At 32.9% G+C, this 23,306-nt stretch overlaps 2 protein-coding genes across 2 annotated transcripts in view; both read left to right on the top strand.

The window, feature by feature from the left end:
- The window catches only part of LOC135134514 (hemicentin-2-like), a 392,661-nt gene that overhangs the window by 63,091 nt on the left and 306,264 nt on the right, over positions 1 to 23,306 (top strand). The window lies entirely within an intron of this gene.
- On the top strand, positions 22,401 to 23,269 carry LOC135134033 (uncharacterized). Its single transcript, XM_064062600.1, has 3 exons — positions 22,401 to 22,581; positions 22,652 to 22,913; positions 22,978 to 23,269. Exons 1-3 carry the CDS (start codon positions 22,401 to 22,403, stop codon positions 23,267 to 23,269), a joined length of 735 nt encoding a protein of 244 aa, XP_063918670.1.

The following is a 23,306-nucleotide window of genomic DNA, read 5'->3' as shown; positions in this document are numbered from 1 at the left end:
GTACAGGCTCATCATATTTTGTACATTTTAGATATGATTTATTCGGCAAACTTTCGAGCTGACGTCATCAAGTTTTTGGGGGGGGATAAGCAAATATATTTTGACTAAACATTTATTATGCTCTTTATGACCTTAAAACATCTGCAAGATTTCAGAGCATTCGGTTTTGTAGTTCCTGATTAAATCAATAAAATATATTTACGCATTCATTAATTTTTTTGAGTCACCCTGTATATGCAAATCCAAAAAATATGAATGGAGTGATAGATCACAAGTACAGGCTCATCATATTTTGTACATTTTAGATTTGATTTATTCCACAAACTTTTGAGCTGACGTCATCAAGTTTTTGGAGGGGATAAGCAAATATTTTTTGACTAAAGATTTATGATGCTCTTTATAGCCTTAAAACATCTGCAACATTTCAAAGCATTCTGGTTAGCAGATTAAAAATTAAATTTCAAAATGTTGTTTTATAATTTTGATTTTTTTTCCAAAAATCTGGACGTTTCGGGTGAAAAGTCGATTCAGAGTTGTAAACTACATGTGTAGGACTATGTTATTTTATACAATTGAAAACCCATTTACTATGTACAATTTTGAAGTGACGTCATCGCATTAGTGGTGGGGATGATTAGACAAATTTTGGTTAGCGTTTTACCATCTACATGATATTCTTAATATAAGTACAAAATTTCACAACAATCGGTCGAGTACTTTCGGAGATTATCTGTCTAATAAAAATCCGGGACAACAGACGGACAGACGGACAGACGGACGGACAGACAGACGGAAATGGGAGACCTATTTCTTCGTCTTCTAGGGGTCATGAAAGATCGAGAAAACGTAAAAGTAGAGAGTCGGCCGACGGACTCGATTACAATACTTCCTTTGCTTACGCTCGGGAAGTAAAAATGTAAATAAAAGTAATTTCAAAATTCATAGCAAATGTTTAACACATCAGCAGCTATTATAGATTACTACTGATCTCAGATACGAGAGTTAAAACAATTGGTGGTTATTAATCTGTTGTACTTTTACAAGTCCATCAATGTAATTAATGCAAGAATTTATTTCTTATTGCACGTATTGTACGTTTTCCTTCTCTTTTTCTTTGTGATTTCAAAATGTAATCCGGATCTAGGATCTACTAACTCGGGAAGTACACAAATTTTATAAAACTTTTTAAGTTTTTGCACCATCGTTTTACAGAAATTTTTGTCGTAGTTGATTTTGTCGATTTTGACCCCTTTTTCTGTTCAAATGCCAAATATGCAATACTCTCTCCGGGTAATATGTAGTTGCCCTTGTATTTGGTAAAAATAAGGGTACTTTTTGTTAAATGATATTTCATCCTTTTTGTCTAACTTATAAACAGTTATAAGTTTGTCAAAGATACATATCTTTCCAAAAAAGGAAGATCCGATTCGTTTTCTTCTAATTTCGTTCCATTCTATTGGATCACTTTGGGCTACAATTTTTTCTTGTATACCATTCCTTTCATTTTCAGATATAACTGAACTTATTAAATTCATCAAATTTTTCTTTGAATAAATCAGGTTCCATATCGGGTTTTATGCGTTTCTACCCGTAATGTAGAGAGAAATCGTCGGTTCTGCAGTTTTTTTTCTGTAAGTATTTTCCTGTGTTCTGTACTTTTTCACCAGCTAACTGAAGTTTTCGTTGTTGCCTCCTTTCTGCAGATAATGCGTATATTGAAGAATTTTTGGGTTCCCGCGTTCGGGACCGAACTCGGTATTTTGTATTGAAGGGGATGACCGCTAATTCGCACCTTGTATGATAAACTCGACGATGAAAATAATTTATACAAAATTATTTATTACATTATGGATTAAACCTTTACTAAGTCTAAAAAATAATTATTTTTTTGCAACATATGAATTATTGTTTGGTAGGGGTGGATATTCTCTGAATGTAATTAATTCTTAGGACCACTTAGAAAAGTCTTTGTCAATTATCACGTTGGAATAGAATAAATGACCGAAATTCTCTTTGTTACCGTAAGGATAGGATTATCTAGGTACACTAGACGCAAACATTTAGTGCCACGTGTCAGGGAGGCCGAGATGCCTTGTACTTTTACCAGAAAATGTCTTTTCAAGTAGGTTACCAGTAAGCGGATTTAAGACATCCGGCTGTGACGGCCTATAGAATTATAATGGGAGTTAAATTGGTGTGAAGCCATGAACGCACTAAATGTTTGCGTCTAGTTTAACAAAGATACTACCTGTAGTGTGCAGATAGTGGTCCAAATAAATAACGAAAATTTATTTACAAGAGATTTTCAATAAAATGTCCTCATTTTTCTAGCTTATTTATTGACCTATGTGAATTCTAAAAAGCGCAATAGATTTCTTATAAGGTGTTCTATAGATCCCGTTTTTTAAAAATTGTGATTGTAGATAGTCATATTCCGGATAACGTATTTTTTTTCACAGGGATCTCTAGAATTGTTTAAGCAGATTTCAGCAATATAATGTGATAGAGCATATACTGTTTTCTGAAAAACGGGCCAAAGTTTGCATGTATTTTCCTATCCCAGAATTTACTCGAGCTGACCCTTCGAGCAATTGCCATGTTCATAAGATGTTGTTTTTAGTCCATAAAACGCATCCAGTAAAAGCTTCTACACTGCCCCTCAAAATTTGATTTTATCTTTTTTAGATTAATTTTATAATTTTTTCGAATTTGTTATCCTTCTTCGACCATCATCTTCTTTAGTGACTTCCTGTGTCTCTTTGGCGGAGTCCTTACTTTTGGCTCATGGGATTTACAACATATTTTCAGAGCGTAACATCTTCTCTATTAACAGACCTATTGTTATGAAATTTTAAATATAACTTTTCCACAACATTTGCGATATAACGCAAGAGCAGTTTTTAATAAATAACTTATCGTCGTCTTATTTTTAGCATTTTAGCTAAATTTTTCATCACGTATCTTCAGAATCAATCAATCTCTGTTATTTATGGCAATTTCATAACGCAGTTGTTACCACTATTTTCAGCTTACCGAACTCTATAGGTTACGCTATATTTGTCGATTTTTTTTATCGGAATTGAGATATACCAAAGAGAACTTTGTATCGAAGAAGCTGCTTTTCCTATATCTCATTTTCAGCAACAGAAATCGATAATGTTTTCTGCGTAGCGTATGAGTATTGAGCTTTGTAATCTGAAAACACTAGTAAAAACCGTTTTCCGAAGTTTTCATAAATAATTGAGATCTTGAATTTTAATATAATGAAACAGCAATATTTTATACGAATGCTTAGATCGCTGGTTAGATTCTCTTGTAGGCGAATTTTTTTCTTACGGAATGAGAAAATTTTCTAATAATAAGAGAGCATTTTTTTAATATTTTTAAATCCACCACTGAGCCAGAAATGACCGGCATTCAGGCACCACTTCTGTCATTACGTGTACTAAGCCCAGGTAATGACATGGATTGATCATATTAATCAAAAAACTTTCGATAACATTTACAGCAAATAAATTTGTCTGCTGTTATTCTCTAATCTCACCCCATCCTCAAGAACCTAATTACCGATCACTTACCCGTGCATCACTTGAAAACTGACCTACACCACTCCATTATTTTTTATTTTTGTACTTATCATTATTTCTATTACATTGTAAGAAATATTCTTATATACAGTGTATTCTCCTCTTGTATATTCACATATATTTTGGTTGACAAGTATAAATCTGAATACAATAAATATTATTGTTATGATTATTATTATTATTATGAAACAGATTTTATTTCCTTACCTCTAGATCAAAAAGATAATGATATTTAAAGAAACATTGGATTATTGATTGTAAATGATTTAAAATGGTATGCCACCAGGTAGTCCTAGTTAACAAAAAACTGAAGAATATCAATACAAAACAGTCACTGCTGTGAATGTTTTGCTTAAGTGAACATAACCTTGTCTTCAACTCTTGAAGTGTTGTTCCTTGGAGAGGTAAACACTCACCAAACATATTTCAATCGGAAACTTTTGTCAGTACCTTGTATAAATGTTCTGACCTGTTGTATTTCAAAAAGTTCAGTGACAATTTGTTTAACAATTAAGTGAGCTTGTCCTGCAGCATATAATCATTTTTTTTTAATTAATTTAACAATTTTAGTTTTATTTTCGGCTGCATAGTACGTTCTTTTTTTCTTCAGGAGTGTGGTGTGTTTTTGTAAATCAAAATAAAAGTGTGGGATAATAGCATGTATCTGCTAAACTCATTGAAAAATAAGAATTACGCCTAGAAGTATTAGTAACAGTTTTTTTAAACTGTTTTAAAAGTAATAGTATTTTTCCCAATTTATGACTGCGAATTTAGATCCCTGACAAATTACTGATGTCAGCTTATCTGCTTTCAGCTAAAATTTCTATTTCTCCCGGGGACCGTTACTATCCCCAAAAGTATTATAAACCCGTGTTATTAACCTTTGCTCCCTCCGCTAAAACAAGCAACTGAAATACCCATCAAAGCTAAGAAGAAAGCAGAGATTATGATGCTAATGCTCGCGAATCGTTAATGTATTTCTAGGACGAATCCGCATTTACTAGCTGGGTCGCAGTGTATCTGATTGGCCGCGATCCAGGCTTGCGTTATATACGGGGTGCTCAGGGAATTGCTTTTAGGTTAACTTCGGATTTATTGCTTTTCAAATTCTACCATGGATTTACATGATAACATGTTTGGATAGGAGGCGGTTGTTCTGGCTTAACACGAACGCTTCCTTCTGTTGGTGCTGATTTATGTCCGACGACACACTCGCTATCCACTTCCTAAATGGCTTTCTGGCAATTAAGTGATAAAAATTACAAGGATCTGAAATATTGCGACTAAATCGTAAAACGACCTTCCGATATGATAAAAATCTTTAACGTGACAATACTGTCGATTACTTTATTTATTTAACGTCCAGACTGGTCCTAAAATTTCCGAGTGAGTAAGCATTATCATAAAATATCTTCCGGATAAAAAATAGTTATGACATTTAGTTGTTCGTATCTGTAGCTGCGCACGAGTTGATTTTCGAAATATTTTATAAACAAGGATTTGCTGCGTCTAACAGGGGAAAATTTTGTGGGATAGTTTAGAGCCCAGTTACACCCCGTGGGAGCGTATCAAACATTGGAACACCTGTGCATAACCGGAATATTACTAGTGTTTCTACAGTCAATGCAAATCTTAAAAAGCTTCTTGTGTGAATCTTTTAGACTTTAATTTTACCTGTTGCACTTTCAGGTACTGGTAGAATGAAAGAACGGCGACTTTGGTGTTATCCTCTTGTTTCAACTATATAATCTAAGCATTTCTACGTCAGCGAAGTAGGTGAACTCATGGTTTATAAGCAGCCAGCACTATGTAATGCGATGAATGATAGAATACTAAGGTGCGTCGTATCCCCGTAAGGTTAACCTGTCATTTAGGTCTTTGTGTTGGACCGCTCAAAGTACGCAGAGTAATACTGTGCAAAGACTCAGATCCGGAATTGTCTTGACAGGAGTTGGTCGTGTTTTGTGGCAAATCGCGTGACAGTCCATATCCATTAACGTCTACCCATTAATGGGTGTTAATTAAACAGTGTATAATTTAAAAAAGTTACTAGTAAGAGTCCATTAATCAAGTTAATTGGTAATTAAATTACATAATGAAAAAAAAAGAACTAATGTAATGGGTTAAAAAAAAACCCTCAAAAAAATTATTGGCGTAGGTTTTTGTCAGTTCTACTTTTATATCTTCTGGAGAACGTTTATTGTAAAGTTCATATCAAAACCAAGCCTGATTTCGATGCAATTGATCTCATAATATGCGATTGACAATGAACGACATAAAGTAGGATTCGATGTTCATTGTTTTGTTCGTTGTATAATATAATTTAACAGCAGATTAAATTTGAAAGCATTCTGGCAAATTGATATCGATTGTGTATTGATTGTCTCAAAATAAAATGTTAAATACATATATATTTATGTTTTCATTTTTAATATTGTTTGATAGAGCTTTTTGAATATTGGCGTGAAAATTTCCAGCTTAACACACTCCAGTTTCACGCTACCGACTGTAGATCTCACAACCTCTCAGCGTTATCAAAAAATAAAAACACGTTGTAGCTTTGAAAATCGTATATAATACTAGTTTATCATTCCGTCAGCTTCCAGGCGATAACAGTCCAAAAGAAATTAGAAAGTATACAAAGAGCGTAACTGGAATACTGTAATTTTAGACAATTTATATTTATAGTTTATTTAACATGGCATGACACCCAGGTCATGTAAATAGGAATTTAAGAAGGTGATGAAATGGTTCACCTTGGGAATTTTTGCTTTGGAATAATATCTCTGATATCCTCTGGAACTTCAACAATAGGGTTCGTTGCAAAAACACTCTATCTTAACCTCCAAAATCCTTCAAATTTTGAAACAGTCATGAGCAAAATTGTAAACTTGTAAAAACAAAAAAAAAATTGTAAGGATGATAATGTAGTTCATTTTAACTATGATTTGCTTAGAATTACAACGCTTACCTCAAAAGTAGATGATAAGGTAAGCGACGAATGCATGACTGATTCACAACAATTAAAATAGCACTTCTAGCGCGATTTACGCATTGTTTACATTAGTTTGATATAGGATAAAACGAAAAAGAAGCTTGATGAATACATTTGTGTTTGATTAGCGTTGTAAGTACTTCTAATCGACAGATAATAATTTTGCTTTAATTAACCGAAAACTGTAATAACCTATCAGAATGACGGGGACTAAGGAAAGGCAGCAACATTTAGTAAAGTTTCTGAATACGAACCATTGTGCTTTAACGACATGTTAATATCGTGGGAGCGAGTGGTTACAAAATACCAGTTTGGACCTTCCAATCGGTTCAACGTGGACTATGTTTAACTCAGATATCGAAAATTTGTGTATCTATGGATGAGCAATGATTTTTTTATTGGAGAGAATTTCACTATGAAAAATAAAAATTATGAATGCAGCTGTAATCATATTGTATTTGTTTTTCTAAAGACATAATAGTGTAAGCTGGTCTAAGCTTAAGTTACAGCTTTGGCGACTTTCTTTAATAATAAGTTAAAAACAGTTTTCCATCTTATTTCAAGTTTCCACTTAATTCAGTGCATTACTCTAAATCCTCACGACTAAAGTTTCATGCTCTAAGTCAGGCAGTTAACGTCTTGTCACTAAACTCACAAACAGGAAAGCGGTAAAGATTAGGATCAATCCTTATCTAGATGTAAATTTTGAAGGTTATTTCGAAAACATGGAATATGTATGGAAAACTTAGAGTGGTCTGACAAGAGCTTACATAATTTTGCAGATTGAATGGTAGAAACTTTGGTAAATTTATAATACTAAATCGAATATTTTGTAAAAACTTAGGCAACTTTTACCACACAGCTTTCCGCATTTAGTACGGTGTAATAGAACGGTATGTAAATTAATTTTTTAAATTACACAATAAAGTGAGAATATTTATCTCAAAAATAACAAACAAGTTGTATTATATAATGAAGAAGTATATTCTTTATTCTGAGATATTGGAAATAAAAAACAATGATAGTAATACTATAATACGTTCTTTAAAATATAATGATATTTTCTAGTTTTTAGTTATTAAACGTTTTGCCAGATATTTCACGAGAGAACGAACTTTTCATATCAATTTAGAGATTTAACTGTGTAGTTGAAAATGAACAAAATTTAATAACTGATTTAAATAAAACAATAGTTATTTATATTCTAAATGGATTTTTGACACATGATTCCAAAAATATCTACCACATTTAAACGTTTTCATCCACTCGTTGAATTAATAAATAACGCTGTGAAATTTTAGAAGATCTATTATGTATTATTTTAGAGGGAATGCATTTAGCATTTTAGTTTTCCTTTTACATTAAAGCGGAACATAAAAACAGATAAGTATACATCCGCAGCTTTTGCACAACAATGCATACAATATGAGAAATGAGAGGCATTCTCGTAGTCTCTTCGCGATTATAAATGAAGTAAAAGTGACGTAAGTCTATACATTTAGTGGGTGATTTATTGCCGACATGCTACGACTTTATACATTACTTCAGTAGATAAATAGTGGCGTTCATATCCGTCGCAGTGGCAGTCTTTTGAAGAGAAGTTTGCCACACTTGCTTGCTTTCGTGTACAGTGGATATTTCTTATTGTAATCTACATTTAAAAGCGCTTATTGTTCGTTTCGACTTGCAAGAAGAAAACGTTTAGCAAAAAAAATTTGTAACGAAGCTTGTAAATGTTAAACATTCTGATAAATATACAAGACCTAAGGGAAAAAATAAAATAAGAATTTAATTAATTAGGCAGACCTCATTCTAAAAGAGCATGGTACCGTTATGTTACAAGTTTTCAATGCTTTAGTGCGATATTCTGAATTATTTACTCGTAAAATTGAAAAATGTCCAGTGATTACTCGTGGAGTTAAAAAAAAATCTGTAATAATTTCTTACCAAAGCAGCGACTTCAAATTTACTGTGTAGCTGTAATACAACTTCCGATTTAATCGAAAATGAAAACGAGCTTTGTTTTTACAATGGGAATATCCTTCTTCTATTTATTTCAGGAAATTTGATTATTTTCTGGATGCAATAACATGGAATTTATATCACGGTATATGATAAAATATTCGAATACGATCGATTAAAGATATATTCTTGCCGATACTTGCAATATTTTTGCCATACGAAGCGCTTGAGCTTTGATAAAAAATTATTATGGAAGTGACATTTTGACGGATACGTTTGTTTCTACCATCGCTAAAAATAATTTTCTGTTCACATTTATTCAACCACTTCAATATAAAAAGTAGTAGAAGTATTTAAAACACAAAACTCGATGAAATCGAAATATGTATGTTTTTTGTGAGTTATTTATTTTCTATCCAGATTATCCTGTTTAAATAGCTTGATTGTTGAGTTGAGATAGAAAACAGTCCTGTTAAAATATAAATATTGCAGCAGATCCTTTATAATTACGAGATAGTAAACCGAATTAGTTGCCACGTACGTTCATTTCCATTATTTCACTAAATGCAGTCGTAAATTGCGAAAGACTCTGAAAAGAAAAATATTACGAAGTTTTACATTTGCTATAATTAAGGCTATAAATTATTGTTGTTCAGGTCAGCGAACTGTAAATAGAGTACGTGTCTTCACAAATATACCTCTTAAGAATAGAGGGAAACTTTTTTCAAAATTTACATACTCGCACAATGCTGATATATTTAGATAAAAGATTTAGGAAAAAATAATTAACTACGATTTCAATTTTTTGCCCAAAACTTTGTTACGTAAGTACACTATTGAGAACGCAACTCAATTTGTACGTATTTGTTGTAGTTTCGGTAGGTAGGTACACGACAATATTTTAATTAAAGTGTTTGTCGACTGGGCTCGCTTTATATTTATTCATATCTTAATTGAAAAGGATTGATTGCAGTGAAGCCAATTAGCCTTTCATTTTAATGGAAACGTAGTTAATAACGTTGCTTTCAATTTTCCTACTCAACGGCAAAACAAAAATTGAAGAAAATACCGTAACAAAGGTTTTTTGTTTGTTCTGAATTCATCATCCACTCGATAAATCAAAGGACCAAAAAGCTGAAACGCTGTCTTAATTAAAGTATCATCCTAACTATAGTTAATTAATTCCTTCTTAACGAGCCACTTGGAACATAAAAGTGATTAAAGGGTGAAGAACGAAACTAAATCAAGCATACAAAATGCAGCAGAAAACTACTTTATTAAACAGGTGGCTTTTACAAGGCTTTTATGATCGATAATGTTACCCAAACCCTCTATTGCGTTCTATAAACAACGTAATTGACCAATCGGTCCCACTTCTACCGCTTTTATTTGTGCAGGCAGTGAAACTGTGTTTCGTAATTTTTACTATTCCGTTTCACGATGTATTCTATTAATGTAAATTTTTTTTCAGGTAGGTACGTTCAACTCCTGATTTTCACTCCAGATGTATCGTAAACGGTATGTAATGGGATACTTTCATGAATTTTTTATTTTTGGAGCACGCATCGGTAAGACGATCTGTTGGAATTTAGGAGATAAGCAGATTTTAAAAGTTGATGAGTTTTAACAATACAGAAAGAGATTCATTTGAAGGCAACTTTACAAAGGAAACTGAGATTTATCCATATCGTGGCGCTTTTCGCTCGGCCTTTTTTAAATTTAAATAGTAATCTGTATTCATTCGACAATTACATTTCTATATCTATTCTCCATATCACTTAATGTCAGTTAATGCATCCTGTAAATTCATCGTCTGTACTTTATAGATAAGAAGGGTTTGGTATTTTTAGCGAGTTTAATGATCTAGTTCGATTTGTAAAATGCTTTTCAGTCGGTTTGACTGTTATCGATTTATTTCGATTCCAATAGAATTACACATGAACATCTTTATTTGATATTAAATATGAATTATTTTTTTACATACAAATGTATATATCTGGAAAAAATAAATCATCCTTTTAGCTCGATTGCCATTGGAGCCAGTCGTTGTGCCTGCCAGTGGAGAGAGTGTAAGATTTTTAATAAAGCTGCATTGTGGAATACTTAATTCTCGATTTATTCTTGCGCTAATGCATTATTTTCTTGTAAACGCAATATAGTTACCTTTTAACGATATTATAATCACCTTGTTGAAGATATTTAATGTGGCGTATCATCGCGGCATATAATCTTAAACGGTGTTGCACATGGTGTTGCACAGGTGCTGATGAACTTCATTATAAAGCGTTTGTGCACTGGATGAAACAATAACTAAATTATAAACTGTTATCATAGTTTCATTAAATTTGCGTCTAGTTCAAAATCTGGCATAAAATTAGTGTGAATAGTCAGCACGAAATTACCAACCATTCTTATTTAATGAAAATTCAAAAGCTTTGCTCGATTATGCAAAATGGTGGAGGCGCCGGGTAAACAAACCAACACGTATTAATAACAACCTATGTGAATGCCCGCATAACACATGTACATGTCCCACACTTTGCAGACATACACCTTGAGAACTGGTTAAGACACCGTCATTCTGTAAACGCCATTGTTTTTAGCGTAACGAGGCAAGGTTAATTTGATACACAGTACATGTGGTGCATGTTAGTCTCGCCGCAACAGTAATAAACTGTATTCTGTTCTCGTTTCTGAGTTTGTCATCTATTTCTTTGCCGTCTGTTAGAGTCTGTTAGATCTATAATCTCCGAAGTATTAAATAGGAGTATTCCGTAATATTGTTTTCTAGATGCTGAAAGGATAACTACTCGTAGGTGGTGTCCTTTAACTTATTTCATTGTCATAATTTGACAATAAATCCTTATTTTGTTCACCCAAGTTCTGTCATAACTAAATTAAATTTTTACAAAAAAGGGATTTTTCGAAATTTTGGTAAAATGAATATTTCCGTAGAATTTCAATAGTTCAATCCGTTCTCAAGATATAAAACCGGGGAGTTTTATCGGGGACACCTGTATATATTTACAAAGTAAGTCATTAGGCCCACATTCTTCGATATTTCATTAATTTCTTAGAATTATTCCACAGTCCAATAGGTTTTCCGTTTCCGTCTGTATGTCTGTCTGTTTGCCATCTGTCCGGATTTTTAAGAGTCAAATAATTTCCGAAATTACTGGATCGATTAATATTGTCAAATTTTCTATGTGTATTATGTGTATTATTAAAATTTGGCTAATCATCTCCACCACCAATGGAATGAGGTCATCCCCAACATCTACAATAGATTTTTTCTCTTGTACAATAAGATACTTTTGCACTTTTGGTGTATGATTCCCTGTCAAATTTTCACCCTAGACATCCAGATTTTTGGAAAAAAAATCAAAATTATATAACAAGATTTTACAAATTACCTTTATAACTGTAAAACCACATGCTCTGAAATCTTGCAAACACTTTAATTTTATCGTATCTCTTCCCCAAAAAGTTGATGACGTCACCTTAAAATTTTACCGAAGAAATCCTCTCTAAAATGTAGAAAATATTATGACTCTATACTTGTGGTTTATCAACGCACTCATAGTTTTTAGAATTACTTAATACAAGGTGAGTCAAAAAAAAATAAAAGGGTCAATTAATTTTATTGATTAAAGCAGGAACAGTAGGACGGAATGCTTTGAAATTTTTCAGACGTTTTAAAATTATCGTAAACATGGTAAATGTCATCTCAAAATTTTGTCGAATAAATCCTATCGAAAATATGTAAATCATGATTAGTTAAAATCAAAACATGCTCACTCCATTTTCCCGAAAATTTGGAAATAAAATACTTTGACCATTAGTGTACATTCCACCTATCCAAATTGATAGATATACATGTCCTTGCAAAAATGTTAATGACGTCATCACAAAATTTTGTTAAAGAAAAACTCATTACCTACATATCTCTATTTTAACTTATAGGGGTTGTTATAAATAACAAAATAATATTCAGATAATCAAATTTTATAATTTTTCGAAAAAGCTGGATTTGTTTTATCTTCAGGGACGAATTTTTGTCGAAATGACCTTCGAGTTTTTTTTTAAGCTCTTTTTTTTAGTATCTACTTCAATCTTAATTGATACGTCAGCAATTAGTTATATGGTAAGGGAAAGGGAAATTCTGTTTAGATATTTTTTTTGGTGTTACAGTTTCCAATTTTCCTGTTTTTTTTTTTTTAATAATCTTACACTTATCTGACTGCTTTCATATTTTCTCGAGGTGCCATTATCTCTAGAATACGGAAAAATTAGTTTCCCGTTTCCGTCTGTCTTAATTTTTGGTAGACAGATAATATCCGGACCTACCGAACTGATTGCTGTCAAATTTTGTATGTGTATTATGAATATCAGTAGATGGTACAACACTAATCAAATTTTGTCTAATGGACCACGTTAACCAAAAACGTACTAAGCGACAAAATTGCAATTTGAGTAATACTAGAGTAAACTTTCATTAAAAACTAAAAATTTGTATAATGTCTGAATAAAATATTTGCCTTAACAATGCTTGACTTTATGAATGTAGTCTATTTTGTTAATGGCATCAAAAACACGCAGTCCTTTACAGTTTTAAAGAAGCATTTTGGCGCTTGGTTCTTTTTTGAGAAAACCATGATATTAAATTTATTATTCTGTAAAAAGGCACTAAGTAATTTTTTTAAAAATATTATATATATTTATAATAATTTAACGACCTGCTATAAAAAGGAACATATGCCATGAAACAAAAACAAAAATGATTAAGTTAAATTTGTTTCCCCTAATTCGAAATCGATATCATTTGAAAAACCATCCACATAAAATTCACAGAGTATTCCCCGTAAGTTTTTGTAAAAGAGTTTTGCATAATGTTTTTATATCTGCCAACTTTTTACGCGATATTGCTTTTCCATTGGGCCATAATGTAGACAATTTTCCAAAATTTTTAGAAGTCTTTTCGTTTTATGCATCAAAACTTCAGTGTAGATCCCATTTTCCTGATTACTTTTCATAAAAATAGAAAGCGGTTTATCTTTAGTAAGTTTAATCACTCTTGTTTTCAAGCATCTAATTTTTTGTTCATGTATGCCTTCTATTTGTGACACTAGACTCTAAATCGACTTCACTACAAAAATGTTCTTTCTGCATAAACTAAACAATAAGTGGATTTTTGTTTCTACCATTTATCAGAATATTGGTGTAATCTTGTGGCGTATATACTTAATGACTCCAAAATCTTTGTCATTTGGTAAAACACTATGTTCCGAATCAAAAAATTTCAAATAAATCGTTTGTTAAGTAGAATGTTGCTATAAATTTGATTTTAGCATGAATACAGTTTTTATATTACTATTTTGACGCCCACAAGAGTCAGACCACAGAGGCAGTTCTGTTATATCCTTTTTGGTAAAATTTTCAGTAGGTATTAAGCTCTTAAGATAAGATCCCACCTTTTGTGCGCCACGACCTATTTTCTTTTTTTCCAAATAAAATAGTGTCCTTTCCTTGTTTTACCGGAGTAAATACCCTCGTCATAATGCCAAAATTGACGCTTATAAAACATTAATAAGTTTGTAGGATAGTTACAAGGAAACAAAGCACTGCACAATCAATTAAAAAAAGTGCTGTGTCGCTTGGTATCTTTTTGATTAAAACATAATCCCAGATTTATTAAAGGCGCATAGTTCTATCTCAAATTTTGGTATAAAAATAATTAAGACAAATAAAGGATTTATACAAATTAGTTTTTGACATTAAATTCTGACTGTTAGGATGTTTAACTCATGTTTTGCGATTTGGCGCTTAGTACGTTTTTGGTTAACATCGTTCTAATCATCCTTACCAAAAATGTGATGACGTCACCTCAAAATTATATATAGTAACTGGGTGTTAGTTTAAATAAAACAACATAGTCCTATACCTGTAATTTATGAATTCGTGTTGGAGTTTTACCTGAAACGTCCAAATTTTTGCACCTTAATTTTGAATCTGCAAAACCGAATGCTTTTATATATTACAGATCTTTTAAAGTTATCATAAGCATGGTAAATTTTTAATTAAAATTTATTTGCTTATCCCCCCCTAAGAAATTGATGACATCATCTCAAAATTTTGCCGAATAAATCATATCTAAATTGTGCAAAATATAATGGTTCTTGTGAATTATACTGCATTAATATTTTTACTTCATGTCAAATTTTGTACGTATATTATGAATATCATGTTGGTGATTAAACGCTCACCAAAATGTGGTTAATCATCCCCACCAACTATTTTATGACGTCATATGAAAGAATTCTATTTTAAAATGAATTAAATGTTATACAATAATAAACTCCTATACTTGTGGTCAGGTATACGAATTCCTAAATGGCTAAATGTTTCCAAAAAAAATTAACACAGTATAATAGCATGCTACCACTAACTGAGAGATATAAGCCACAATGGTCAAGGATTAAGGGGTCCGGAGGTCGCAAGTTCGATGCTAAACTTTTTCTCTCACGTTGTGTATATTATCTATGTTTATGATGCATAACAAATTTTTTATTGATCAAATTAAGAACGAATTACCCCATTTTTTCGGAAAGATGAGAATGCGCATGTCTTTCTTTAATAATAATAATAATATTCAGGACATTCTGTTCGACTGTGGCTTAATTAATAATGTTAGTCCTCTGTTTTTAGGCGACAAACTCATTCAAATCAAACGAATTTCTACGTGAGACATTCTTTCGGTGCATAAACAAACACTTGAAGCTAAAGCTTATTATTGGTGAGGGGCCATTTTTCCCGTTGTTTATCTGCTTTAAATATATTTTAGGTTCGTTCTCAGTACTTGTGCAGTTTGCACAATCCCTTGCCATTTGCGCCCCCACGGGTAGGAGCTGCTGGGGTGTTATTTAAGCCGCTGGTTTTTACTTTACAGAGGTTATCACAACACAAACATCGCAAAACTTATAATTTTTCAAAGAAGCGAATTTCTTGGACTTGTACTTCAGGAAATTCTGTCGAAATAAACTTCCACATATTTTTTCTGAATGTACGAAAATTTAATTCCAGTGAGTAAAAAAATTTGTTGGAGCTGCTTTCACCTTACAGTAAAAATATAGAAAAAATCTTTGCTACCTTTGTTTTTACTGCTTCGGAAATCGTGGGTTTAGTCCCAGTTATTGATATTTTTGTTTACAGCATCTGTGTTAATTAAAAAATGAAATATAAACAAGTTTTCACCTTTACCTACCTTATTTGTTTTAACACGAAAACATCAATAATAATCCGGATTATGCATTCAATTATCACAGAATCAAACCGATCCCTTTAATAGAAGCTTTTTTAGTTTTTTTTTCATAAGGTGTAAGTGACAGATTTTTGTTGTACCAAGTAGTTGTTTTCGCTCTCTACAAACCACTTTTAATAGTTCTAGAATGCTTGTTAAATATACTTCTGCAATGCAGTGTAAACGTTTACTGTATTGGGGTATGCAAGTATGTGTTTTTTGTTTATCCACATCACTGATAAGTACCCACATAAGATTTTGTTTCCAATTTAATTCGAAAATATACACTTAGTTATTTGTTCTTCAACAATTTATATAAAAATAAAGGGAATGGAATATTGAAAGAAATGTTTTTATGGCAGCAGTTGGACTAATGGAGTCAAAACGTAGAGCCAAGATTTCGGCAGTTAAACGAGAAGAGGGGTTGAGGTTTTATTGACCATGAAAATACACAGAAGCACATAAAGGAAAGAGTTGTGGACCGACCGTTAACACACTATATGTAGATAACAACATTGAGCTACAAGGTCCACGATTCAAGTTTTTACAATATACCTTCATCTTTTATCAACAATATGCCAACCCCCATGTTCAGACCGTTCATAAAAAAAGAAAGACAAACTATCCGACAGCTGCAAACTTTACTGCTTAAGCGCATTCGGCATCAACACGGAGTAAATTGCTGAAGTTGCTTTTTGCACATGACTGACGCTCCAAATTTTAACATAATGTGTAAGTTCATGTCTTGGAATCGCAGTGAGAGATGATCCCGCGACTGGCAATTCTATTAACGCTTGGACAAAATATCCATATGTCATCAACCGCTAAAACAAAAAGGACTGATTGCACAACCACTAATGTATAACGAATTGGGTCATCAAAACCACGATTGAAAAGTTTGACTACCACACATTCAGCACTTGCACCTACACGCTACTCTGTCCTTACACAGGAAATTACTTCACACTTTTTTAAAAAGCTGTCCGGCAAACCACCCGCACTTCGTCACGTTTGAGAGAAAAATAAACAGCTTCCGTCAAAATCGCTGTTAAATAAAGAAACGCGTCCATTTTATATTGATCGTACCGGAAAATGTACTTTAAAATGACTTAGCAATGTCGAGTTGGTTCAAGTTTACACATATTATAATATTATAAAATGACACCTACAAGATGTGTGTTCAAGTATATTCTCAGTTATTGTACACCCAACGTCACAAGTATAGAATACAGCAAATACAGGGTGATGAAAAAATGACGTATAAGCTCGATACTATGTTACTAAGAAAACTCTGAAGAACTCGGAAAAAATGGTTTAAAAAATTCCTGAACCAAATTTTTGGAAAATATTAAACTTCAAATTTGAAGAATTAACTTTGTAATATGAACTTAATTTAACACAATTCCGACAAAAATTGTTAAAAGTGTCATCGGTCAACAGTAAAAAATGACGTTGTGGATCAGTTTATTAAAACAAATGGAATTACGAAGTTATTATCCAAATTTCAAGTTTACTATTTTCAGAGGTTTTCTTAACAATGTACCATCGAACTTATATGTCATTTTTTCATCACTCTGGATAAACAAACAGTCCAAAAAATCCAACACTAGGTACTTTTACCCATCTTTATGACCGAGTTGTACATTCTGTACATTCATATTTTTTTTTGGTAGATTTTTCAACTTTGAAGCTCACGATTTAATTGGCGTATGTTTTAAAAAACAACAGTATAGCTTTAAAGTTTCTACAATTGCATTAATTTTGGTCTACTTAAGTCATATGAGAAACAGATATAGTTCGTTCCTACTTATGCCAAATTTGAATGAAATGTCATTCTTTTGCAACACGTTATTCAAATATTGAACATAAAACGAAAAATAGGAGCAACAATAGAGAGAATCTGTCAGTGTTTTTAAAATTGATAAATAAAACTGAAAAATTAAATATTTTTAATATTTATTCTGTAAATGAAGGTGCAATTTTAAATGAATATCTGATATTCTCAATTGTTGCCTGTGAAAATAAATATCAGTGACAATTTGCCAATAAAACTAACTATTCTTTCCCATGAATAAATATATTTAGTGCCGACGATACTTTATAGACATATAAATGGTTCGAACTATTTCGAACTGTCGAACTGATATATTCAATTTAAAATCGTCTGTTAAAAAGCGTAACCTATAACTCATAACAATGTAACTTTCAGGTGGTATGAGTTTTACAGTCTGTAAGACATAATTGTATTAGACTTAACTGTTATTTCACACTTTTACATATGGTTTCTGTTAAAAAGTACATGTAAACATGTCATAAATGAGACATTTTAGCACCCTTTGAACTGGAAGAAAGCGCATGTGTTATAAAATTGGACAAAAATCGTGTCAAATTATTATTAGTGGGATGAGCAGAGAAAAGCAAAATTTCACAACAAGTTCGGTAGTTTCAGAGATCATCTGTCTCATAAAATAGCTAACAGATGACAGACGACAGACGACGTATATATCACAGGCAACAGACTGATGATAGGCAGACGGAAATGGGACATTTACTTTTTTATACTATAGGGATTACAAAAGATCAAGGTTCCCAGTTTCCTTCTGTCCATCATCATCGTCTGTCGATTTTTATTAGACAGATAATCTTGGAAATTACTGGATTGATTTTATATATACAGGGTGATACTGAAAGGTACGTACAACAAAATTGGCAGTTCTTCGCGAAGTCTAAGAAGTCTGAAAAACTTATTTTGTGTGATCAAAATTATAACGGGAAAATTAACTCTTATCCAACCTTTTTGGACGCTACTGAAGGATAAATAGGCAAAATTAATTTAATTTAGTGAATCCTAGCAACTGTAACAGTAATAAAAAAATGAGAGACCCTTTTTTTCACAAAATCAAATTTTTCAAAGAAGCGGCATTTGTTGGACTGCACTTTAGGAACTCACCTCGTTCTGTGGAAATAATAATAATACCTTTGTTTGTCCAACAAGGTAACCCTAATTACAGGACAAACCAAAAAATATATAATATAATAGAAAACTAAATTAACACTAATATGTATCAAAATAAAAACATAAAAATAAAATTTTAAAATCAATAAGAAGTAGTTCCATGGCCGAGGTAAATGTATCCAAATTATCAACTGAAATATCTGGAGAAATGTAAAGTATACCTAAAATAATATTTAAGGGGCTCATAACACCTGCATAATACAACGTCATTAAGAGATACAAGATTATTGAACTCAGTGTCTAAAGTAGTTATTTTAAATTTATCATTGAATGCTGCTAGAACACCTCTAGACCTACCAACATGCGAAAATTGCAATGCGATCACAACGTGTGATACTATAAGTAAGGAAACAATTCATTATTAAAAGCAGAACAATGAAGCCATGTTTCACTTAACAGAATGACCTCAAAATCAGGAATTATCAATTTTAGAATGAAGGCCTATAACGTTTTGATAGAAAATTGGGAAAGTGGAAAAGTGTGATATCCTTGTATTCTGTGGTTGCTATTTAGTACCAAATATACGAGCCTTAAATTTCAGGAGTTAATTTTGATATACCGGACATTTGTCTTTGTCCCAAGCCGCAGGGTTAACACTCAAATATGGATTTTTTCGAAAAAAGCTATTACATTGTGTACACTTAAAAGAATCGGATTAGCATTCTTTCAGCAAATGAGTACCCACACATTTAGGACAGATAGGAGTCTTCACAGAGCACTGGTTTGACATATGATTGAAACCTGAACATTTGAAACATCGACGAACATCGACTGCATCCCATACTTTGCAATAGTATGTAGTAATTTACCACCCGTAACAAGGTTATTATAAGAAGCTACATCTACTTCAATAACAGCTTGCTTCAGTTTGTCATGACTTCTAAAGACATGATATTTTATTAAAACACAAGTAAGTATATCCGGTACCAAACAGTGACTTATTTCCACACACAAAATAATCAATTACTGCTTCCTCAGGAATCTCTTTATCGATGCCAGAAATTCTTAATCGTGGATCCAAAGTTGGTAACTTTTTTACACTATAGTCAGATCAATTCTGTGAAACCAGATATTTATTTTCTCAGAGTCTGCAGTGTTATTGCAGCTGATGGTAACACTTGCACGTCGACCACCCTTGACAGAGGAAATTTCCGTATTAGACTTTACCGGATCGACGTTGGCTAATTAATCTTTTTTTGTAACAGCTATAGACTGGTTGTTATTCTTGGGTTGAAGAATCATTGATGATTTTTTATTACCGGCAATGCTTGCACAGCAAGTGGCAGTTTTTGGTACATTTCCAGAGAATGACTTACGTTGCGCTTGGTTAAGAATTAAATAAAGGTCAATTTGATTCTTACTCAAAGTTAGACATTTTCAACAGATTTTTCGGAGTACCTATTTGCGAGCTTCCTTTCAAGATAAGACACTCACCACACATAAAACGGAAATTGGCATTTTTACTAGAGATCTTGACATCGGTTTCATCAATTTTTAAACATTTATTGTGAGATCTGGCAATCACAGGAATACGAGTTGACACTTACAACAGAGAAAATATCAAACAACAAATGAAAAATGTACTAAAGAACGAACAATAGACACGGAAATCGAAACATCTTACAAAATAGGACCAAAAAAATGTATCATAGAAACAAATATCTACGAGGGTAAAACAGAAATATTGGCAAAGAAAAACATGCTTAAAAGGAAAGACATTTTCATAGAATCCGAAATGACTACAAGTGAGCGAGAAATACAAAAGGTTATCAGAGATACAGCCAGAGAAGAAAGACGAAGGGGATCCAACGTCAAGATAAAATTTGTGAAATTGGAAGATTATGAAGTGGAAACAGAATGAACAAAAACTGGAAGAACACGATCCCCAGTACATCCAAAAAACTAAGTAAAACGGAGGACAAAGAGGAAACTAAAAATAAGGATAATAAATTCAGGAAACAAACTTGAGGAAACAACAGAGGGATAAAGGACAAAAAAATAAAAAAAAACGAAAAAAGAAATACATAATAAGGATTGGTACGTGGAATGTAAGAACACTACTCAAAGCAGGAAAGATGGAAGAAGCTGCAAGGGAGTTACAGAAATACGACATAGAAATACTGATACTACAAGAGAGCAGGTGGAGCGAGGAAGGGAGTATTGAAAACGAACATTACATATTTTACTACTCAGGAAAAGCAAAACAAGGCAAAAACGGGACAAAATTCATAATTGATAAAGCACCACGGACGAAGATAAAAAAAATGAAAGCAGCAAACTGTAGACTGTCTTATATAACGATCGACAACAAACAAGCGAACATCACAGTGCTTAATGCCTATGCTCCAACAGAAGAAGCAAAGGAAGAAGAAAAAAAACAGAGTTAGTTTTATGGAGTCTTGGAGGAAGCGTGTAGCCCCCCCCACCCCCCCCCAGAAAAATAGTCGCAGATTTTAACGCCAAAATAGGGAAAGAAACAATACACGACAAAAATAACGAAAACGGAGATAACCTATGTAACCTTGCGGTGGCAACTAACACATTTATTGCAAGCACCAAGCACCCACACAGAAGAGAGCATAAAATAACACGGCTGATACCAGGGAAAACAGACGGCAACTAAATAGATTACCTATTAATTTCGAAAAAATGGCTACGAACTATAAACGATGTAAGATCTTACAGAGGAGGCAACATAAACGCAGACCACGCACTCGTCACAGCTAAAGTCAAGTTGAAGATAATAAAAAAACAACAAACCCAGAAGAAAAATAGAAAGTGGAACAAAGAAACACTAAAAGAAAACGAGACAGGAGAAGAGTATATCCAAGCAATACAACAAAAAATATTGGAAACCATAAAACTAGACATCGAAAACGAATGGGAAGAAATAAGAAACAGCATCATGCAAACGGCAGAACAGGTCCTGGGACCAATACCCAAAAAAGAAACAACGCAATGGTTTGACGAAGAGTGTCAAAAGAAAGTTAACAAGAAGACCAACAAAGAAGAACACTGAAACGATTACATAAAAGAAAAAAGAAACAACCAAGCTATGCAAAAATAAAAAAGAAGAATGGATTAACAACTACATGAAAGAAATACAAGACAAAAGTAAAGACAACCGAACTCATAAAAAAACAACTCAACAAACGGCAAATCAACGCAAAAATAGATAAAAAAGACTGGAAAGCGCACTTCAAAAATTTGTACGAAGAAAAAACCCAAGAAGACAAAAAACCTAAAGTAAGTATAGAAGGGGAGGAAAGACATGAATACAAGCCCACTTATGAATAATTCCTGGAAACGGTGCACAAGTTAAAATTACACAAGGCAGCAGGACCAGACGAGATATCCAATGAATTAATAAAAAACGGAGGTAACAAGTTACCACAACGATTATATAACCACATAAGCAGGTTATGGGAACAAGAAAAGATGCCCAAAGAATGGAAGAACGGGCGATTTGAACCATAATACAAAAGGGGGGATCCAACCAGGCTGGAAAATTATAGGGGAAGCATGCTACTAAACATATAAGACATGGACATACCACCCAAACTAGTGAGATTGACTAAAATGACCATGGAACCGTCATTGGCAAGAGTTGCAACACAAGATGGAGACACGGCAGAAATTAATATCAGAAAAGGAGTCAGACAAGGAGATTCCCTCTCCACTACACTGTTTAACATTGCACTAAACGGCGCAGTAGAAGCAACCAGTATAAGAGGAACGATAACAAACAGCTCAAAACAATTAATAGCATATGACAACATCGTGTTGGTGGCAAGAGAAAAAGTCTGGAGGAGAGTCTAAGATTACTCATTGCACAAGCGAAACTAAGAGGACTGATAATCAACGAAGACAAAACAAAGTTTATGAGAAGCAGCAGAAAAAACGCCAGCAAAAAACCTTTCTCCAAATAGACGCATATAAATTCCAAGAAGTGGAAGAGTTTAAATACCTAGGAGTGACAATAACCGGAGGAAACGACAGAAACAAAGAAATCAAAGAACGTATAAGGCAGGGAATAAAGCCTGCTGGAGTACCAACGTATACTGAGAGACAAATATAAAACCAAACAAACGAAACTAAAACTTTACAAAGTGGCAATAAGATCAGTAGCTACCGACGACGCGGAAACCATGTGTTTGACAAAACAAGAGGAAGAAAAATTGAGAATTTTAGAAAGGAAAGTAATTAGAACAATCTCGGCTCCCATAACAACAAACGGGGACCAATACAGAAAACTAACAAATGCCGAAATACTACAGATTCTAGTCAAAGTCACCAAAAAACAAAGACTAAGATGGTTCGGCCACATACTGCGAAGGGACAACAACACAACAATAAAAAGATACTTAAATGGAGACCAACGGAAGATAGACCCAGAAGAAAGCCAAAGTTAAGATGGGAAGACCAAATATACGAAGACATCAGAGACTT

This window comes from Zophobas morio, unplaced genomic scaffold (genome assembly GCF_036711695.1).
Source record: "Zophobas morio isolate AGI-343-1 ecotype UQ-CSIRO unplaced genomic scaffold, CSIRO_AGI_Zmor_V1 ptg000023l, whole genome shotgun sequence".
NCBI lineage: Eukaryota > Metazoa > Arthropoda > Insecta > Coleoptera > Tenebrionidae > Zophobas > Zophobas morio.
The sequence above is the reverse complement of the archived record's forward strand: the minus strand, read 5'-3'. Positions and strand labels throughout refer to the sequence as shown.

Bases quoted from the DNA above. Each gene is read 5' to 3' on its own strand.
- LOC135134033 (XM_064062600.1), top strand. From the start codon at position 22,401: ATGGACATACCACCCAAACTAGTGAGATTGACTAAAATGACCATGGAA. The intron at 22,582-22,651 runs GTATAAGAGGAA...GTTGGTGGCAAG, and splicing joins CGGCGCAGTAGAAGCAACCA to AGAAAAAGTCTGGAGGAGAG. The intron at 22,914-22,977 runs GTATACTGAGAG...AGTGGCAATAAG, and splicing joins AAGCCTGCTGGAGTACCAAC to ATCAGTAGCTACCGACGACG.